At 38.9% G+C, this 22,839-nt stretch overlaps 1 protein-coding gene across 1 annotated transcript; it reads left to right on the forward strand.

The window, feature by feature from the left end:
- Window positions 1–8,538: 8,538 nt before the first annotated feature.
- On the forward strand, window positions 8,539–10,031 carry LOC145165433 (heavy metal-associated isoprenylated plant protein 30-like). The gene is made up of 3 exons (XM_079084170.1): window positions 8,539–8,926; window positions 9,172–9,247; window positions 9,642–10,031. Exons 1-3 carry the CDS (start codon window positions 8,777–8,779, stop codon window positions 9,962–9,964), a joined length of 549 nt encoding a protein of 182 aa, XP_078940296.1. The 5' UTR covers window positions 8,539–8,776; the 3' UTR covers window positions 9,965–10,031.
- The last annotated feature ends 12,808 nt before the right edge of the window (window positions 10,032–22,839 follow it).

Below are 22,839 nucleotides of genomic sequence, written 5' to 3' on the forward strand. Positions count from 1 at the left end.
TCGCGAGTTGTATGGTTTCTGGAGGTTATGAACTCGGCGAGTCATTAGGCTGACTCGGCGAGTAGGGTCAACCTGGAAGGTTGACTTTGACCAGGACTTTGACCTTGAGAAGGACTTTGACCGGAGTTGACTTAGTTTGACTTCTGGAGGACAGTTTAGGACTAAGTTTTATTTTGGTATTGGTAGCTCGGGGAGCTAGAGGAGCAGCGGTTCGGAGAATTGTCGGATAGCAATCACGAGGGTATCAGCAAGAGCTTCATCAGTGCAAGGTGAGTCTCCTCATTATGTGTATGGGTCTACGGCCACAATGCCGACCTATTATATTTGTGTATAGTAGGAAGACCTGGGGGTTAGCCCTATGTATTTTAACATAGATACAGCGGGCATGGCCCAAGGAATGTTAGTATGCCAGAGGTAGTTGTGATTCTTACATGTGTCAGAGTTTATACGTTTCGGACCAAGGTCCGATGCCGGGGCAAGCCCGAGGAAGTTTTATATGTTGAATGTTAGATTATACTTGTTGTCTTTGTGATACTTGTATGTGCCTGGTAGGGAGGTGAGTGTGGGCGAGGTCCCGTATCTCATCACTAGCCGAGTATGGGCGGGGTTCCGTATCTCATTAGTAGCAGAGCAGGGGCGAGGCCCGAGTTAGGAGGGAGGTGAGTGTGGGCGGGGGCCCGTATCTTACTACAAGCAGGAGCGTGGACGGGGTTCCCTGACTCATCAGTAGCAGGACAGGGGCGAGGCCCAAGTTAGGCGAGGCCTTAGATCAGTAGTATAGTAAAGTATGTTTAGCTTTATGATATGTGTTATGTTATATGCTTGAATATGCTTAGTGGGCGAGGCCCAGAGACAGGCGGGGCCTAAGAGAACAGATCTGTATACCGAGCGGGGCCTGATGTCAGGCGGGGTCCGATGTCGGGCAAGTCCCGATGCAGCGGGTGGGGGCGCAGTATGTGGTTATGTATGTGGTATGTGGTAGGTTGGGGGACTCACTAATCTTCGTGCTTACGGTTTCCAGTTTTGGTTTCAGGTACTTCCGGTAGCGGAGGGAAGAGCTCGGGATGATCGCATTGCACACACCAAGAAGTTTAGCGTGGGATGTTTACTCTGATAAAATGAACTGGTGTTTTGAAATGATACTCTGATTTAAGATAATGACTTATGATTTTTGATGAATGATTTTATGATTATGGTTTAATTAATAGTTTAAAAATGAAATTTTTGGACCATATTTTCGGGATGTTACAGATCATCGGGCTGCTATAAGTGCGGCAAGAAGGGGAACTTCAGCAGGGATTGTGCTGCCCCTACCCCCACATTCCAGACATCAGACCTGATTTGCTTCCATTGCAATCAGAAGGGCCACAAAAAGGCCGATTACCCGAGATTGTCAGCAGCAGTAGCGCCAGTGGTGGCGCCAGCTCCAGCGAACCTGCGGATTACTGATGGCCGGCAGGGCAAGTCAGAGGCTCCAGTGGTGAGGAGCCGAGCCTTCCAGTTGACTACCGAGGAGAAACGCGTCACACCCGATGTGGTGACGGGTATGATTTCTTCTCCCTAGCTGTTATTATATGTTGCTTATGATATTTATGTGCCATGTTATGTGTTTTGTTTAGGAGTGTTCCATGTGAACGGTATTCCAGTTCAGGTGTTGTTCGATTCGGGTGCTACCCGATCATTTGTCTCTCTTGCACTTAGCAAGAGGTTCCCTGAGTCTCCGAGCATGTTGGATGGCCCTCTAGAGGTCGAGATTGCTAATGAACGATCAGTTGGAGCATCAGAGGTTTTCAGAGATTGTGTTTTGAGGCTGTTCGAGAAGCGCTACCTGGTAGACTTGGTTCCCATACCATTGCGTGGGAACAAGGTTATCATCGGTATAGATTGGTTGAGCCCTAATGGGGGCAGTGGTAGACTGCGCGTAGCAGTTGGTACGTGTCAGGACCCCAAGTGGGGGAGAGGTGGTGATTCAGGGCGAGAGGCCATAACATGGACCAGCTTTATGCTCAGCAGCGAGGGTTTGGCGCTACCTTCAGCAAGGTTGCGCCGGATATGTCACCTACGTCATGGATACCCGGGAGGAGGGTAAGGCGACTGTGAGTGATGCCCGAACGCAAATCTATCTTGGAAAACCAAGATGCTCCCTGTAGCTGGTCGAATAGATCATCAATCCTCGGGAGTGGGTAACGGTTCTTCACCGTTACCTTGTTCAGCTCACGGTAATCTATACACATCTGATGTGACCCATCCTTCTTCTTCACGAACAGAATCGGGGCTCCCCAGGGTGAACTACTTGGTCTGATGAACCCCTTGTCAGGCAATACCTCCGGAGATACAGGTGGAGTTTAGGATCGACCTGGTCCCTGGTGCGTCTCCGATAGCCAAGGCACCGTATCGGTTGGCTCCTCCCGAGATGGAGGAGTTGTCTACACAGTTGCAGGAGCTGTTAGACAAAGGGGTTCATCAGACCAAGCAGTTCACCCTGGGGAGCCCCGATTCTGTTCGTGAAGAAGAAGGACGGGTCACATTGGATGTGTATAGATTACCGGGAGCTGAACAAGGTAGCGGTGAAGAACCGTTACCCACTCCCGGGGATTGATGATCTATTCGACCAGCTACAGGGAGAATCTTGGTTTTCCAAGATTGATTTGCGTTCGGGCTACCATCAGATGAGGGCCAGGGATGAAGATGTACAAAAGACTGCTTTTCGGACTCGCTATGGCCACTATGAGTTTGTGGTGATGCCCTTCGAGCTCACCAATGCTCATGCCACGTTCATGGACCTCATGAACCGCATATGCAGACCGATGGTTGATCGGTCTGTGATAGTTTTCATTGATGACATCTTGGTTTACTCCAAGACGCAGGAGCAGCATGAGGAGCACTTGCGGGAGGTGTTGGATACCCTGAGGAGGGAGAGCTTGTACGCCAAGTTCTCTAAGTGCGAGTTCTGGTTGCATGAGGTGCAGTTTCTGGGGCACCTTGTCAACCAGAACGGGATTCTGGTCGATCCGGCCAAAGTAAAGGTTGTGATGAGATGGGAGGTTCTGAGGTCTCCATATGAGATTCGGAGTTTCCTTGGATTGGAAGGCTATTACCGGAGATTCATTCAGGACTTCTCCAAGATAGTCATACCCTTGACCCGGTTGACGAAGAAGGCCATGGTCCTTCGCTGGGGGCCTGAGCAGCAGGTAGCATTCGAGACACCGAGACAGAGGTTGTGCGAGGCGCCGATTCTAGCCCTGCCAGAGGCCGCAAAGGATTTTGTGGTATACGGCGACGCGTCCATTTCAGGCTTGGGCGCGATATTGATGCAGAGAGGGCATGTCATCGCCTACGCTTCGAGGCAGTTGAAGCCTCACAAGGCGAACTATCCGACGCATGATTTAGAGCTGGAGGTTGTGGTTTTCGCCCTCAAGATTTTGCAGCATTACCTCTAAGGTGTTCGTTGTACCATCTACACGGACCACAAGAGTTTGAAGTATCTCATGGATCAGCCGAATCTGAACATGAGACAGCGTCGTTGGTTGGATGTGGTGAAGGATTATGATTGTGAGATCCTTTACCACCTGGGAAAGGACAATGTGGTGGCCGATGCCCTGAGCCACAAGGCGGTAGCGGCTCCGATACGGGATATTTGTCTGAGGATGACAGTGATTACTCCACTTTTGGAGAAGATCCAAGAGGCGCAGGTAGAGGGCATGAAGGAAGAGCGCCGAAAGTGTCAGCGGATCATAGGCCAAGTGGCCTCTTAAGACTATGATAGTCGTGGGTTGTTAACCCTGCATGGGAGGGTCTGGGTTCCGTATTGGGGTGGAGTATGATAGATTCTGATGGATGAGGCCCATAAGTCGAGGTTCTCTATCCATCCCGAGGCAGCGAAAATATATCGGGATCTTCGCCCTGATTACTGGTGGCCCTGCATGAAGCGAGACGTAGCATGGTATGTAGAGCGGTGCTTGACCTGCAGGAAGGTCAAGGCCGAGCACCAGAGGCCACATGGCAAGATGCAACGGCTAGATGTTCCCATGTAAAAATGGGAACATATCACCATGGATTTCATTACAAAGCTTCCCACGACCGCACGTGGAGTTAACTCGATATGGGTCATCGTGGATTGGTTGACCAAGAGTGCTCATTTTATCCCGATCCAGGAGAGTACATCGGCCGAGAAGCTGGCCGAGATTTATGTGCATGCCTGTCTCGGTGGTGTCAAATCGAGATGTCCGTTTTACTTCCAGATTTTGGAAGCGGTTTCACGACGAGATGGGTACTTGTCTCCATTTCAGCACCGCTTTCCACCCCAGACGGATGGGCAGAGTGAGAGGACGATACATACACTCGAGGACATGCTTCGTGCATGTGTTTTGGATTTCGGTGGCAGTTGGGATATGTATCTTCCGTTAGCGGAATTTTGGTATAACAACTGTTACCACGCCAGCGTAGATCGGCCTCCCTTTGAGATGCTCTACGGGAGGAAGTGTAGGACCCCAATATGTTGGGGGCGAGGTCGGTCAGAGATTCATAGGGTGTACCGAGGTGGTATTCAAGACTACTGAGAGGTTTCAGCAGGTCCGGAGCAGACTTTAGACTACTCAGAGTCGGCAGAAGAGCTACGCCGACAAGAGGCGTTCAGATTTGGAGTTCCAGGCGGGCGACATGGTCCTCCTGAAGGTGTCACCTTGGAAAGGTGTCATCCGGTTCAAGAAGCGGGGCAAGCTGGGCCCCAGGTACATCAGTCCGTTTAGGGTTTTGGCCCGGGTGGGTCGGGTTGCTTACCGGTTGGACCTTCCAGCAGAGCTCAGCCAGATCTACAACACTTTCCATGTTTCTCAGTTGCGGAAGTGCTTAGTGGACGATTCAGCAGTAGTACCCCTTGAGGATATTCAGGTTGATGACAGCCTGAACTACATTCAGCGACCAGTAGCTATCCTTGACAGGAAGTCGAAGGATCTTAGGAACAAGAGGGTGGAGTTGGTAAATGTGCGGTGGCAGCACCGCAAGGGGTCAGAATGGACTTGGGAGCCGAAGGACGAGATGAGGGAGCACTACCCCGAGCTGTTCACGGATGCAGTAGCAGACTTCAAGGACGAAGTATAGAATAAGTGGGGGAGATTTGTAATGCCCAGTTCTCGGTACGTATTTATTTTAAGTTTTTGCATTTTTACTCTGGGACTCGACGAGTTGGAGGCCCAACTTGTCGAGTAGATGTGAGTTTTGGGATGCGGGTGGAAGAGTCTACTCGCCGAGTCGGAAGCCCCGACTCGACGAGTAGACCTGTCTGGATGAAACCCTAAATTTGAGGGTTTGCACCCTATTTAAACACATTAAGTGGCCTCCACTCCAACCTCCATCACCCTCAGACCCCATTCTCGAAACCCTAATCAGTTGTGAGTGTTCTTGAGCTATTAGGTGCCATTTTTATGATTTGAAGCTTGGAGAAGGAAGAAAAGGCTCGGAGGTTCAAGAAGAAGGCAGTGGATCCAGACTCTTGGTTCCATTTCTAGCTTGTTTGAGGTAAAAAGCTTCAACCTTGACTTCCCATTTGTTAGATCTTCTTTAGGGCTTGAATCTTGTCATTTTTGGGGCATTTCTAAGTCACTTTCGGGTTTATTGTGTATAGTAGAGTGATGACTTCAGATCTTGAACCTTGGAGGGTTCTCATGGCATAAAGGTGCCAACTTTATGGCCATGGGAGCCCCATGCACCTTGTAGACTTCATTTTTGGGTCTTTTAAGCTTGAAGACCCATGCATGGACATAAAGTTCGTGACTTGACGTGTTATATCGACCCCACGAGGTCAAATCTACCCTTTGGATGCAATGAGCTTGACAGAAATCGATTGTATGGACATGGACTTTGGGGGACTCGCCAAGTTGTTCATAAGACTCGGCGAGTCGGGTATTGGTTCCCCAACCTTTTCTGTTTCTGAGGAATCTGGTTGAGTCTAGAAGGGGAATCAACAAGATGAACGTGAATATGGACTTGAAGATCAAAGGACTCGATGAGTTCAAGGATGAACTCGGCGAGTTCAAGGCAATGTCCCGACTGATATGAAGATGAACTCGACGAGTTCAAGTAAGGATTCGACGAGTTCAAATGGAAAGTCCCGATTCTTTCATAAGGAGAAACTCGGCGAGTTGGAGAGCAACTCGACGAGTCAGGTCGCAAAGTTGAGATTCTCTGAGTTATGGAACTCGACGAGTTGGTGGACCAACTCGGCGAGTTGAGTCAAGCACCACGATGTTGACCTTGACCATTGACCTGAGTTGACCCTTGATTAGGGTTAGGAGTATGTAATGAAAATTAAGGTAGGTTGTTATGTGTAGGAGTTTGAGGAGTTGTGAAGAGTTGATCGCGACATCGAGGACAGTCTAGACACTTCACGACATTGAGGTGAGTTACCCTCCAGTAGCGGTGGGTCTACGGCCACAATGTCGGCCCACTAGTAGGAGTTGTATGTTAGATGATTATCTTTGTGATAATTATCTAGGTTTGCTACTACCTAATATGTTTATGTGCTAGCCTGATATGATGATATGTTAGTAGCAGTAAGGTGAAATAGTCCCCGTAGCCGGTTGTGATAAACCGGAGGGTAGGTCGGGCTCCCCAGAATTGTCTGGCAGGGTAGTAAAGCACCCGAGAACTGCTTGACATGGGTAGGTCGGGCACCCCAGAAATGTCTGGCATGGTAGGTCGGGCACCCCAGAATTGTCCGGCAGTATGTATGTTGTATGGTATGTGGTATGATGGGGAAACTCACTAAGCTTCGTTCTTACAGTTTTCAATTTTGTTTCAGGTACCTCCTCATCGAAGGGGAAGGAGTCGACACTGTAGCAGCGCATCGCACACATATGATTTCCGCATTTTGAGATCCATGGGATTGTACTCTGACATTATTATTATTTTGATGATATGGTTTGAGATGTGTCTATGATTTTATGAATTGAAGTAACTCAATGATGTCTTCTTATAAATTGTTTTTATAAATCGTTTGTTAAAAAAAAATGAAATTTTTTGGTCTTGAAATTGGGATGTTACACATATTTATTCTCATTTTAGTCTAAGTCTATATATATAGAAGTTGGATTGAGTAAGGACTGCGAAGACAAATATTTACCGTAAAATTGAAAAAATAAAAGGTTAAGATTTAATTTTATTTATCGTCAAAATCTCGCAAGATGGTATGACGTTTTTGTAATTATATGCGAGATTTCTGTATTTTTCGGGAAATGTTAATTGTTTGGAGGGTTAAATAAGCAAAAAAAAAAAAAGAACGGAACGCGTCCAGCAATGGGTAACCGTGTTACCCTTTCATATCTTATATGATGGTCAAATAGACCCGACAAGATGTATTTGATTTCCTTAAAAGGCAAAAATTAAGTTAGAAGACTGATTCGATAAAACTCAAAACATTGTAGGACTACAATGTCATTTTCTCTATAATTAATTATATAGAGACTAAGATCGCACTTCCTTCACTTCGAAGTATAAATCGGTACTTAATAGTAAAAAAAGAAAGTATAGTTGTTACTCTACACAAAGTGCGAATAAACTTTAAATAAACTATATGCCCTCAACAAAGTTGTATTTGCACTATCACTTACATTGTGCGGTTTCTTATTTTATTTTATTTTAAAATTTCAGCAAGGTTGTGAGTGGGATGCTAATTCAGTTCTTTAAGCTTTCTTTGCTCCGCAATTTAAGAAAAAAAATATATAGGAAAGTTCGCTACTAAGTTTTGTTTATTTGCTTCTATGAAGTTAATTATTTCTAAAAACACCGATTTACTTCGTCTATATTTGTGGTCAAAATGGTAGATCAGTGATGAATAATTAATGAGAAAAAGGGAATATGTATATCTTATGGGATGGTGGCTGATGGTGGTTTTCTGATAGACGGACATGGTGCATGTCGGGTTTAGTTTTCTCCAAAAGATGCCTGCGAGAAAAAAAGGAGATTTTGAAGGAATATATTTGCATTTGGTTTCCTCAAGTGATGTCCATTATCAACCATTTTTAATCAATCTATCAATTCCTTAACTCAATCCCATATTCCGTGAAAATTTCTTTTTACTGTAGCACTTGTCAGCACCCATGTTGATGCCACAATCAAGCATGTAGCAATCCCATCTGAGCTATAAAAAAACTCATCGTAAAACTCATCAACCTTTGTTAAGAGGACTTTAGTTAAAGACGGTATTTAAGAGAGTAACGAGAACACATACATACATACATACATACATTTTTACATACATACATACATACATATATGTAAGTATTACTTTTTATATATGCTTTATTGTAAAAAGATGCGGTAAATCTGATGGTAAATGTGGATTGTATTAAGTAATTAAGGTATCTGATACTTTCGTCTTAACTAATTATCCACGATGTCGATGCAAGTAACTGCTGTTCAAACATTAGATGAATAATTTACCATGGCTAATTAGATGCGATTCTCATAGTGAAAAAGGTACTTTTTGACATTGCTTCCACGTCCATGTCTGCATATATATCCAATACAGTATAAGTAGAGCCCTCATCTCCCCTCCCTGTGGGCGTGTGTGAAATTAGCTACAAGCATCGACCCTTAAGCAACACAAACACAACACGGTTTGGAATATATTATATATATTACAAACACGTACAAAGGATCGAAACTGAAGGAAGAGATGCCTTCTCTAACATCTGAGAATATCTTCTAGACTTGGTTTCCTTTTCTCCGAGTTCTCTCCCAACTCTTTATTAATTTAAATATTTAAACTTCATTACATATGGCAAACCTACGATCTGAGAGCCTATTTGGATCTTTCATCTCTGCCGTGATCAGCTACTGTTTCAGCTATCAAGCAAGCTACAAGACCAAAGACCACCTCATACACGTGCACGACATGCCTAAGGGTCGTCGCCCTCTTTCTTTACAGGTTAATTTTCTGGTACTATTTCTTATTTGATTCCCTAGCTATATGGATTTCTATTGACCCAATTACCCAAAAACTGTCGTTGTAACTTGTAAGTCCAAAAAGTTTGTTGATGGGAGGGCAACAGAATGAACAAAAGAGTTATTAGGATAACCATGTTCACCTTTGTTGTTGGGGCCTAAAAAGTGGGGATCAGCATCTTTTATTTTATTTTAATCATGTTTTAACAACTTTGCTTTACTGGATAGACCATCGAGCTTCAAGTCAGGATGTGCTGCACCGGATGCGAGCGGGTTGTCAAAAGTGCCATCCACAAGCTTAGAGGTATACATGTTCAGCCGATGCATGTTCACGTGTGACACGACTAAACTAGATTGGACATAACATTCCATACTTTGTTTGATGTCCATTGGACTATGACGCATGGTCCCACCTAAAAAGGTGGGACACACTGTCAACCTTTTGATAGTATAAAAGACATTAATGTCCTTATGATCCTCATTATTGATCAACTTAGCCTAAAAAGCTTGTTGACTCTATTCGGTTCATTTTAGTCTTGTCCCGTTATTGATCAACTTAGCCTAAAAAGCTTGTTGACTCTATTCGGTTCATTTTAGTCTTGTCCCGTGTAACATATAGATGAATATGTTTGATGTTCTTGACATGTTCTTTTCCAGATTACTTGATTGGTTTCTATCTTTTCAAATTGATCAAATAGGGGTTGATTCAGTGGAAGTGGAGCTAGAAATGGAAAAGGTGACGGTGATTGGTTATGTGGATCGGAACAAGGTGTTGAAGGCTGTGAGGAGAGCTGGGAAGAGGGCAGAATTTTGGCCTTTCCCCAACCCACCACTATACTTCACATCCAGTAGCACCTACTTCAAGGACATGAATAATGAATATAAAGAGAGCTACAATTACTATAGACATGGATACAACATTGGTGATAGGCATGGCAACATTCCTGTTAGCCAAAGGGGGGACGACAAAGTCAGTAACATGTTTAACGATGACAATGTTAACGCCTGCTGTGTCATGTAGCAACATCTTCGGTTTACTGTAGAATAACTTGGCTTTAATTCGGATAAGGATTGATGGTTGATAAATATGCCAGACATACTAACTGATTGTTGCCTTTTTCGTATAGTAATCTGATGCTATTCTACTGATGCATCTGGTTAACATAACGAATGATAGTTGCAGATATTGCAAATGAAAAATTCTGTGTTTTGGTATATAATATTCCCGTAATTTATCTTGCTTCAGCATATCGGATTCTTTTCTTTTTTTTCTTCACAAGCATATAGGGATATTTTTTCAAAGTTAAGTTCATCACATTTTCTTTTGGAGAATCTTATTCAAAGAAGAATATTTACGTAATTAAATATTTTTCAAAAACTCTCATTGAAGATTCGTAAAAATGTGACTTGTCATGATTTAGAACTGGAATGTGAAATACATGGTCGGATATAGAGCAGAAACCCCACCAGATGGGCTTACGACACAAGGTGCTTGTAAGGAATAATTAATTGATTTAATTCTATTCCCCCTCCACACTCGTATGTACATAATAATGGTATTTATAGTTGCATTGTTGATGTAATTAATCAATGTGAGAGAATATATATATATATATATATATATATATATATATATATATATATATATATATATATATATATAAAAGACATAATCTAAATCTAAGGTGTTCTTCATTTTTTAAAAAGTAAAATATTTGCAGTCCACGCAGCATGAGAATAAAGATGGTTTGTAGTTTGCAAAAAAAAAAAAAAAGAGTAAATTACACAAATGGTCCCTATGGTTTAGGGTAATTTGTGGGTTTGGACCCTAATTTATTTTTCTAACTCAGAAGTTCCCTACTGTTTGTTTTTGTTACGCGTTTTGTCTATGTCTTACCTCAAAAAACTATTTTGCCATTGATTTTTTAATTTATTTAAATAAACACACCCCCAACTCCACCTTAATCACATTACCTTACCTACCCCATTATTTTTCTCTATTTAAATAATAGTTTTTTTAGGTAAGACAGGTACCAAGCGTGTAACAAAAACAAACAGTAGGGACCAAGCACGTAACAAAAACAAACAATATCGACTTTCCGAGATAAAAAAAAATAAGTTAGAGACCAAACGCGCAAATTCGCAAGTATTAATGATTTATTTGTGCATAATTGATTTGTACAAAAAGTTTTGTATCTTATAACTTTTAAAATTTAAGTTATAACTAATATGCTTTATAATATAGTATAAGTATAAGATATCAATTTTTAATTATATGTAAATATAGTATGTTTTATATTCGATTATTCAATATTGTGTTCCTATAATTAAGGTTTCACTCTTTTGTATTAGGCAAAATTGATATATATATATATATATATATATATATATATATATATATATATATATATATATATATATATATGAGAATTTAGCCCGAAAATCCGAACCGATTTTGGTTCAGAATCCTTACTATGGACGAAATCCAGTGGGCTTCCACAAGATTTTCGTCCACCCCTATCATTAGGGTTCCTCAGCCCATATTGCAACTATCTCATAATTACAATATCAGTCCCCTTAATTCAATTAACCTCTTTTGACCACAAAATTAATTCTAAATTAACTCTTGACCAATATTAATTAAATAATATAATTTCTCTTTTAACATATTATTCATATAATATATTAATAAACCATAATAACCTCTTTCTCCATTATTCATCCAGTCAAGTTGCTTTGGTGAAGGCAACCCAAAAAACCTATGCTACAACTGGGTCAAGTACATACCAAATATAGTTATGGCTTAGACAACTAATCCAACATTCTCCCACTTAGATAAGTCAAATAACTATAAATGCAAGTACGACTTCAAAATCCGATTAGCAATCGTAGCTCTCAAAAGCTGCTGTCGAACTCTGACACGTCCTATAGATAAGGGATCGTATAGGCCTCCGTTCTCAAGATATCGTGTGGACAATCACATGGAACATATTCATAATTATTGTCTAACAGTTTGTTTCTCGATCTCTGATTTGTCTGACATAGAACTTAATTGAACACATCAATTCAGTCCTGACCGGGCCCGACACATAAGTCAAAACAAAATCATCGAGGGTCCCAAGATATCGCTTATAGCCTCGTAGGATAAAAGGAACAGATAAACTTTGACTTATATGTTTGTACTATTTACTCATCAAATTGTACACAACAATGTGTTTTATAACATCAAGTTACTGATGCGTTTACACATTATCAATGCATAACCGACTCATAAACAACAACTCATATATCTAGGTTTACAGACTATATGATATTATCGTCTCACAATCACTCGTGAGTAAATTCCATGAAGTGATTCATGTGAGTGTGGGTTTAATCCAATACTCAAATCATATTTCATAAGCACTCATGAACGTTGCAGCAAACTTTTGCTATGTCTAAACTATTGGGTTTTGAGCATTCTAACACTCCTATGGTGTACATGCAACCCTAGAAACCTTGGATCTATGTTTTCTCTAAATACATGCAAATTTTATTTTCCAAGGTTTACTTCCTATCTAGCATGCTATGGGGAACTTGTAATACAAAACTCAAGTAGAATAACATACCTTTTAGTAGCTTGGATTCCTTGATGACTTTGTGAGCCTAGCACCCCAAATGTGATGCCTAAAATGCTTTACACAACACCACAATTCTTGGAATAACCTTGAGAGAAGTTCACTATACTAAAAATCGGCTAGCCCTCTTACTTGCTTGTAGTAGTGCCGATTTTGCTTGCATAAGGAGTCTTTATATAGTTGTGACACAAGTAGGGTTACACCATGTAAACCCTAATTGTCATGGCTTTCCATATTCCATGATCCATGGGTTTGTAACCTCGATGGACTATCCATGGAGCACCTTATGGGTTTTAACCCAATCCATACAAACCATGGATCATTAGCCCACTATACAAGAATAGATTATTTACACAATCAACCCCATATATTTAATTAGTCTCCTTTTGATCACTTAATTAATTCAAGATTAATTCTTTGATCAATACTAATTAAATAATATTATTAATATATTAGTACTTATAACATATTAATAAACCTTAAGTGTCCTTTCTCTCATTTTGGTCTATCCAAGTATTGCAATGTCATGCAACCCAAATGGATCATGCCGGGTCGGGTCAAGTACATACCAAATACAGTTATGGACTTAAACACTATATCCAATAGTCTCCCACTTGGATAAGTCTAATAACTATAGTTGCAGATATGACTTCAGAATCCGACTAGCAATCGTAGCTCTTTCAAAGTCTCTTGGAACTAAGATGATGATGATGATACGCCATTTAAGATAAGTGATCATATAATCCTCTGTTCTCAAGATATCAGCCGGACAAATACATGGAACAATGTCGTACTTATTGTCCAACAGTTGTTTCTCGATCTCTGATCTGTTTGACATAGAACTAAATTGAACACATCAATTGGGTTCTGACCGGTCCCGGTACATAGGTCAAAACAAAATCATCGAGGGGCCCAGATATCGCTTCTAATCCTAGAAGGAACAGATAAACTTCGACTCATATGCTTGTACTGACTACTTATTGAATTATGCACAAAAGCACGTTTTATAACATCGAGTTACTAATGCGTTTTCGTACAATCAATGTATAACCAACTCATAGTCAACAACTCATATCTCTATGTTTGAAGATTTATATGATATTACTGTCTCACGATCACTCGAGATAAATTCCATGAAGTGATACAAGTGAGTGTGGGTTGAGTCCAATACTCAGAACTTATGAGCATTCATGAATGTTGCAGCAACCATTGCTATGTCTAATACACCTTAGACAGTCTACAAACCCAATTCATGACAGTCTTAATTCAACACCTATTTCCAAAGTATAACTGACTGTTGAGAGGTTGAATAGTATAATTATCCTGGAAGTCAAAACATGCAAAATTGAAACAATAGTAAACGATTAACATAAGATAGTAACACTTTACTCATAAATAAATAACAACTTTTATTTAATCATCGAATGTCAATTACATTTTACAAGTTTCAAACTATCTAATTATTAAAACTAATATCATCCTTCAGCCCGATGCGCCTCGCATGTTGTCAATGCTTAACCCTAGTCAGTCCCTTCGTGAGGGGATCTGCTGGGTTCTCATCTGATGATTGTTGGGTTTTGAGCATTCTAACACTCATATGGTGTACATGCAGCCCTATAAACCTTGGATCTATGTTTTCTCTATTATACATGCAAATATTAACTATTCCAAGGTTTCATCCTAACTAGCATATTATGAAGCACCTATACTATAAAGTTCTAGTTAGATGACATACCTTTTGATGTAGCTTGATGTCTTCAAGCTTTAAGAGCTTAGCCCCAATAGTGTGGAAGCCTCAAATGGAATCACAAATCACTAAAACACCTTGGAAGAACTTGAGAGAATATGTATGAACTTGAGAGAATATGTCTTCAAGCTTTAAGAACATAAAATTAAAGACGAGAAATTGGAACAGACTCACATGGGGTAGCAGTAGCGAGATTGAATTCTGAAACTTGTATGGCATAGCTTGGAGTTCTCATATAATGACTGGAAACAGTACTTTTGAGCTCTCTTCTTGTGAATATAAATGAGTCAGATCGAAATGAACTAATAAACCATTCTTCAAAAAAGAGTGTTGAACATAAGCCATGACGTGGTAAAGAAACGTCATGTCGTGGTGTCTAGTTTGAAGTTGTAATGGTCGCGAAATAAAAGATCGCCACGGCATGGTCTAGTGATGCCACATCATGGTGCAGGTCTATTACATTCGTGATAATATCAAATGCCACGACGTGGTAATGATGGCTACGTCGTGGTGTCTTTTCAGAATGCCTTAAAAAGCGAACATAGTGCTGTTTTAGTATACTACACTCCTATGGTGTACATGCAACCTTATAAACCTTGGATCTATGTTTTCTCTATTATACATGCAAATATTAACTATTCCAAGGTTTCATCCTAACTAGCATATTATGAAGCACCTATACTACAAAGTTCTAGTTAGATGACATACCTTTTGATGTAGCTTGATGTCTTCAAGCTTTAAGAGCTTAGCCCCAATAGTGTGGAAGCCTCAAATGGAATCACAAATCACCAAAACACCTTGGAAGAACTTGAGAGAATATGTATGCACACTAAAATCGGCCCACTCTTATTTTCACACACTTGTGCCAATTTTGTGAGCCAAGGACCCCTTTATATATTATGGAGGATTAGGGTTACATCCATGTAAACCCTAATACCCATGACCTTTCATTTACATCGGATCCATGGGTTAAAAGCTCCATGGACCATCCATGAAAGCTTAGCCCAACCAAAATGAACTTGGCCCATTCCATATATATAAGAGTCCATATTTAATTAGTTCTTTTTGATCACTTAATTAATTCTAAATTAATTCTTGATCAATACTAATTAAATAATATGATTCCATATTAATATATTAGAACTTATAATATATTAATATAAATCATAAATATACTATTCTCAAAAGACTATCCATATAAATTGTGCCGGTGAAGTGCAACCCAAATGGACCATGCCGGGTCGGGTCAAGTACATACCAAATATAGTTATGGACTTAGAAATTAATCCAACAGTCTCCCACTTGGATAAGTCTAAAACTATTATTGAGTATGACTTCAAAACCTAATTGGCAATCGTAGCTCTTAAAGCCGCTGTCGAACTCTGACCTTGTCAATGACTTGTCCATTAGATAAGGGATCATATATTCCTCCATTCTAGATATCATATGGACTGAGACATGGATTATAATCATTCTCTCTGTCCATTTGTTGTTTCCCGATTTTCGATTTATGATGACTGACTGATTGAACAAATCAAATCAGTCTTGGCTTGGCCAAGCACTCACATGTGTCATCGTTAAATCATCGAGGGGCCCACAGAAATCGCTTTTATCCCGAAGGTAAAAGGAATGGATAAACTTTGACTCATATGGCTTGTTCTAGTACTTGTTGAATCATACACAAAGGCACGTTTTATAACATCGAGTTACCAAATGCGTTTTCGTGCAATCAATGTATAACCAACTCATAGTAACAACTCATATCTCTAGGTTTGAAGAATATAAGATATTATCGTCTCATGATCACTCGTGATAAAATCCATGAAGTGATTCAAATGAGCGCGGGTTGAATCCGATACTCAGAACTTATGAGCACTCATGAGTGTTGTAGCACCACTTTGTCCACCAACTTGGACCTCTACAAACCAACCCATGACAGTCTTGATTCATATCTACTTCCAACATATGACCGACTGTGGATGGTTTGAATAACTTAATCATTCAGGAAGAGCGACTTAGTTATTCTGGAAGTCAAAACATGCAAAGTGAAACACAAGAATAAATGAATCAAATATGGTATCAAACCCTATGAATATAAATAAACACTTTTATTTATCACCATACTGATTACTCATTATTCATTGTTTCGGTTTTATCAACTTTATACTTGAATTAAAAACACTAGTTATCCCATGCTCCAAGCATGTACACTATGTTTTTCTTAAACAATAGCTTTGCCATACACCAAGTATGCACTCTATGTTTGTCTATGATCCTTACTTTGTGAAATAAACCAATTGAACATAATTTCAATGATTCTAATTTCACACTCCCAAATCCTTATCGAAAAATGTGAGAATTTCAAATTCCTATCATTTATCGAAATCTGTTTAGATTTTAAACTTATATGCACTGACCCTCCTGTAATGAATATGTACAAAGTCGCAAAGACTTGTCAACAGTCATTATAAGGTATTCCAATGGAGATCAACTCCATGGAAACTAAGTCTCATATTCAAAGTACATTGCTTTGGACATGCTTCTTGCATTAAGTTTTCTAATCTTACACAGATAACTTCCACCTATGGAGACAACTCCATATTCTCATTTTGACTATCACTTCTGAATAAGAGATGCCTCTTTTCAGAATACGTCAATATGGTCCTTCCAGAATTAGCACTATACTTCCAACTGTCCCTGAGCAACCAATCTTTGGTAAACCTCAGATTGTCCTCGACAATTGCATAATCATTTTACTCATATCCAATTCTAGACCTTTTCCCTTCTTAATGCCTCTGGGCATTTGGAAAAATTTAGAAATGACAAATATTATAGCACATGCAATCGATCATGTACCCAAAGCAAATGGTACACGATTCATGATGTCTCACATAAAGACATGATTCTAGACCAGTCTTTTGCTACAATATTTTTATTTGCCATGTTTTCAAAATTTGACTATGAAGAGGGATGCCGTAATCATAATCGAATTTTGAGAACGCAATATATAGAATTTCCTTAAGTTGAACCAATCCAACATGAAATTCATATATATATTCTTGACTAAGGATGATTAAGGTCTCAATCTAAACCTTTAGAAATGAAATGAAGTATATCCTCTCCCTTAATTATAGCAAAACAACTTTTTCAATCCCTGCAGCCTCACGAATTGAAACTTTTGTTTTCTATAATTAACATTGCTAACTTGCAACACTAACAATAATTATCATGCTCCCACTAACATGATGATTATTAGCATAACACTTATGCTCCCACTAGCTTTGACATATACTCAGAAATCAGCTGGACTTCTAGAAATCAATACTTTATTGACTTTCTTACCAAAGTTCAGATTTCTGATACGAGATGCTTTGATAAAACTTTATCAAAATCATACAGCTTTCCTTAGATATCATGCATGTGTGTCTAAACAATTTCAGAACTATGAAAAGGGATGTCGTAATCATAGTCTCAATTGTTTAGACCTTTTGCCATCTGCTTCAAATCTACTTGGTGGAAGTGTTTCCTCACCATCATTTTCATGAATCGGAGAGAAACCTTATGACCCTTAGATTTTATGGTGTATGTGTTCTTATCCATGTGAGTCGTCAAAACCATAGTCACAAGACAAGGATAATGACAAATCCAAACTCATATGGACTGAACTTATGCAATCTTAACTTCTTGCCACCTGGCAGTACAGGGCCTGCCATTGCTTCCAAGTTGTTATGCAACCAATTGAGAACTTTCAGAACTCCTATGCAAAGCCAACTTTAACTGGAATGGGCATAGAATATGTCAACACGATAGGTTATAAACCTCAAGTCGTGTGCTAGTGAAGAACCTCAGGTTTTATTCTTGATTAGTTCTTGAAATTCTTTTTAGGATCTTTAAGACTCCCACTATCCTCTTGACATATAAGACTATCTTGCCAAATATTCAAGAGATAGTGCGGATTCTTTATCAAGACAAACACTTCACACAATTGGCCTTAGTTGGTCTTTGTTTTATCCAAAACATCACAACTTACCAATTTCAAATGTACAAGAGTAGGACACTTTTACTCTTACATTTGACAAGTGTTTTAAACCTTTCTTTAAGATATGTCACTCAAGTTACAATCTTGGAGTATGACTCTAAGAATTGTTTTGGAACGAAGTATGACTCATCTTCCTGATCTAACCATTTCAACAATTCATGACTCCTCTTCTTAGTCATAAGAATGCACTAAGGTGACCTTTAGAGGACTAATTGTGATATGATTTCTAAATCATTAAGATGATCACAAACATGATACTAAAGTACTCTCCCATCTTTTCAGATTTGAGAAACTTTTATCTTTCTGCCTAATTTGATTCTTCCCATTCGTTCTGCCATACATTGAGACTTTTCCAATGTTTCAGAATTATATTTAAACTTGTAAGTATAACCATATTTACTAAACTTTAGTAAATCAAATAGTCTTAACGAGCTTTGTGGTGGACATGACCAGTGCACAAGAATGTGTACTCGATCCCTTTAGTCCTTGACTTGACTCACACATCCATGTGAACAAGTAATTAGTCTTGATTTTCCAATGCTTGAAAGTTCTCATTCATCATACTATTCAACTTGCATGATTCCAAGTTTCGGTCCAATTGAAACTTGGGTGATGAGGAACTTTCCTGATTTGGTAAATTTAGACACTACCACAAATGAAAGAATCAAATCCATTTTCCAATATTGCTGTCAGTGGAATCATATAAGCAACAATTTTCCATAAATGCCATTGTAAGGATACTTCAAATAAATAAAATTAATCAATTTTCTTTTATTTTAAAACTTTGCGGAAAAACTTATCCTTACAATCCATATGGAACATTGTTGTTATCTATTCCTTAGCAATATATCATAACTTCTTAAGCAACTGCTCAAAATTTTGATGCGATCGAAATCCACCTTCGCGATCAGAATCAGCATATACTTCCTTTAAGATTTCTCTCTATTCTTTGATTCTTAAAACATCAACATGTGACCCAGTCACATCATGTAATGAGGATCTCAGAATAGAACTTAACAGAGTTAGATAATGGGCTCTACCTGATGTAGAGTCAAACTTATTGACTTTAACATCCTTAGGTAAATTTGGTAGCTTTGCAATCAACGCCCCTTCCTTTGGCAAAATAAACATATGGACCCTTTGGTAATGGGACTATCTCAGACTTAGCCTTTCTCTTTACCATTTGGTCAACCGGGTTGACTATGGCCAATCCCTTTCCATTGGGAAGAGAATGCTTTTTCTGGATTTCCAGTGCCACCATTGTCACTGTCCATAAAGTTTTTGGGAAGTTGATCTTCTAATCAAATTTGCTTTACTATCGTTCCAAATCATTGCTGATTCAGCATCACCAAGCAAATAGATATGATCATTAAGGTTCATGTCATAGTCTGTTTCATAGTAGTCCCAAAGGAACTCACTATATGACTTAGAAAGTGATTGAACATCCAACTTTCTCAAGACTTTGACACCCAACTCTCCCGGCTTGTCAATATGTGACTTCATCTCTAAGATGTGATCACACATAGACCTTGCTTGCCATTAGGGCTTGAGTGACCTTGAACTTGTGGGTTAGGGAGAATAATTGGAGGAGGTGGAGGAAGAGAAGTATGACTTCCATGAGCCAAACTCGGGAAGTCATATTCATTAGGAAAGCTTGGTTTGGGAAGATCATTGTTGTCTAAACCAGACATCAACAATGGGAGAAATTCACGTAAAGTTGATTTAAGTCCTTAATATAACACCCAATATGATATATTAAGGCTAGGACCCAACAAACTATTTTATAACTTGGAAGAGGGATGCCGTAATCCAAGCTATAAAATATTTGAAGGTAGGTGAATGACGATTCACCAATTTCCACCAAGATAAACGAAATGTATTATTAGGTTTTAATTGGTTTTGAAACTCCTAGATTCTTTTGAGATTCATTGAACTTTTCAATGGCATGTTTCAATCTCGAGTGTGCCCTTCAGGTTTTGTGACTGGGATGCCGAGGATCACAAAACAAGGTGTGAAGTAACCATGCAAATATACTTGGTACCCTTAATATTTACCCCTCAATCGATGTGTCGGTTAACCACACACGCTCCAACGATACTATGATAAACATTAAGTTACCCTTTGCCTACCTTGTTAAGTCTAGGTTAGTGTGCCGGTTAACCACACACGCTCCACTAACAGCTTAAACAAAGTGCAAAGTGTAATTTCATGGATTAGCACCTTATTCACATTTTCCTAAGTAACTAAGATTGGGAATTTATAAGTGTTTAGTTACTTAGTATTTATCATTATACTTATAATGAAGGGAGAATTGTAGTCCTTGTCCTACCTGTTCGGCTAACGACCCTCTACCGGTCAAGGAAGCGGTGAGTGAGAGTGGACACCCATTAAACTGTCATTTTATAGGCAGTAACCTTATACCCCCCTTATAGACCGGCTTCGTGAATGGGTCCTACTAATGGTAAGACGACTTGCTCTTATACATATAATATATTAAACTTTTAATATTATAATAGTATAAGGGTGTATTTTAGACATTTAAAATACTTGGTGGTTTAATCTATTAATTAAACTAGACTTTTAATTTAATTAAACTCAAACCATATATTTATGGATTAATAATACTCTTTTAATTAAACGCTTTAATTAACTATTAATAAAGTCCATAAGAGTTAATTTGAACTATTCAACAAAACATCATAATTCCAATTATTAAACTCAAAATTAAAACCATTTAATTAATTGTTTAAGTTATGAACCCAAGAGTTTTAGAATTCAATTCTTTTTTTCATAAAAAAATTTTCTCAAATTCCAAAACTTGAGGGCAAGTTTTGTAATTCTTGAAAACCTTTGGATTCCATAACTTATGGAATTAATGGTGTTTTATGATGAAACTTTCCATGTTCCATAACTTAAGAACAAGTTATGGAATTCTTTAAAACATTAACACCAAATTTTGTAACTCCATAAAAACTTTGAATCAAATTTTTTTTTTAAAAAAAAAAAACTTTCATATCCATAACTTATGGAAGTTTGAAAAACCCTTAAGATCACAACTTTAAAAAAAACTTTTGAGCTCCAAAATTTTATGACAAAATATGTAACTCCTTAAAACATTTAGATCAAACTTTTAAAACTAATAAAATAATCATATCATTTTATCTTTTACTAAATTTGACCTAATTCAACTCATATAACAAATGATTCAAATTTTACAAATAATTCGTTTTTCACAAAAACAAGTAATTATCTTAAAATTTGACAAATGTCATGTTTTTTTTTTCCTTTTTTTTCAACTTGAAAATAAAACATTTGCATCAATATAACAGAAAACAACCCATGGCTCTGATACCACTGTTGGGTTTTGAGCATTCTAACACTCCTATGGTGTACATGCAACCCTATAAACCTTGGATCTATGTTTTCTCTATTATACATGCAAATATTAACTATTCCAAGGTTTCATCCTAACTAGCATATTATGAAGCACCTATACTACAAAGTTCTAGTTAGATGACATACCTTTTGATGTAGCTTGATGTCTTCAAGCTTTAAGAGCTTAGCCCCAATAGTGTGGAAGCCTCAAATGGAATCACAAATCACCAAAACACCTTGGAAGAACTTGAGAGAATATGTATGCACACTAAAATCGGCCCACTCTTATTTTCACACACTTGTGTCAATTTTGTGAGCCAAGGACCCCTTTATATATTATGGAGGATTAGGGTTACATCCATGTAAACCCTAATACCCATGACCTTTCATTTACATCGGATCCATGGGTTAAAAGCTCCATGGACCATCCATGAAAGCTTAGCCCAACCTAAATGAACTTGGCCCATTCCATATATATAAGAGTCCATATTTAATTAGTTCTTTTTGATCACTTAATTAATTCTAAATTAATTCTTGATCAATACTAATTAAATAATATGATTCCATATTAATATCTTAGAACTTATAATATATTAATATAAATCATAAATATACTATTCTCAAAAGACTATCCATATAAATTTTGTGCCGGTGAAGTGCAACCCAAATGGACCATGCCGGGTCGGGTCAAGTACATACCAAATATAGTTATGGACTTAGACATTAATCCAACAATGATACCCTCTTAGCCACGAGGAGTCCTTCTTCTATACGATGTCTAATGAAATGGTATTTTCTGTCAATGTGTCTGGATCTCCCGTGATCCCTTGGTTCCTTAGCTAAGGCAACCGCACTTTCACTGTCACATAAAATTTCCATTGGCTCTTTTATAGCTGGTACAACTCCAAGGTCTCCAATGAAGTTCTTTAGCCATATCGCCTCCTTTGCTGCCTCGCTTGCTGCTATATACTCAGATTCGCAAGTTGAATCAGCTACCGTCTCCTGCTTGGAACATTTCCAAGTAATTGTTCCTCTATTTAGGATAAAGACTCAGCATGACTGAGAGCGGAAATTATCCCTATCAGTCTGAAAGCTAGCATCGCTATATCCTACCACTC

This window comes from Lactuca virosa, chromosome 3 (assembly GCF_052849685.1).
Source record: "Lactuca virosa cultivar CGN04683 chromosome 3, Lactuca_virosa_CGN04683_v6, whole genome shotgun sequence".
NCBI classification, from domain to species: domain Eukaryota; kingdom Viridiplantae; phylum Streptophyta; class Magnoliopsida; order Asterales; family Asteraceae; genus Lactuca; species Lactuca virosa.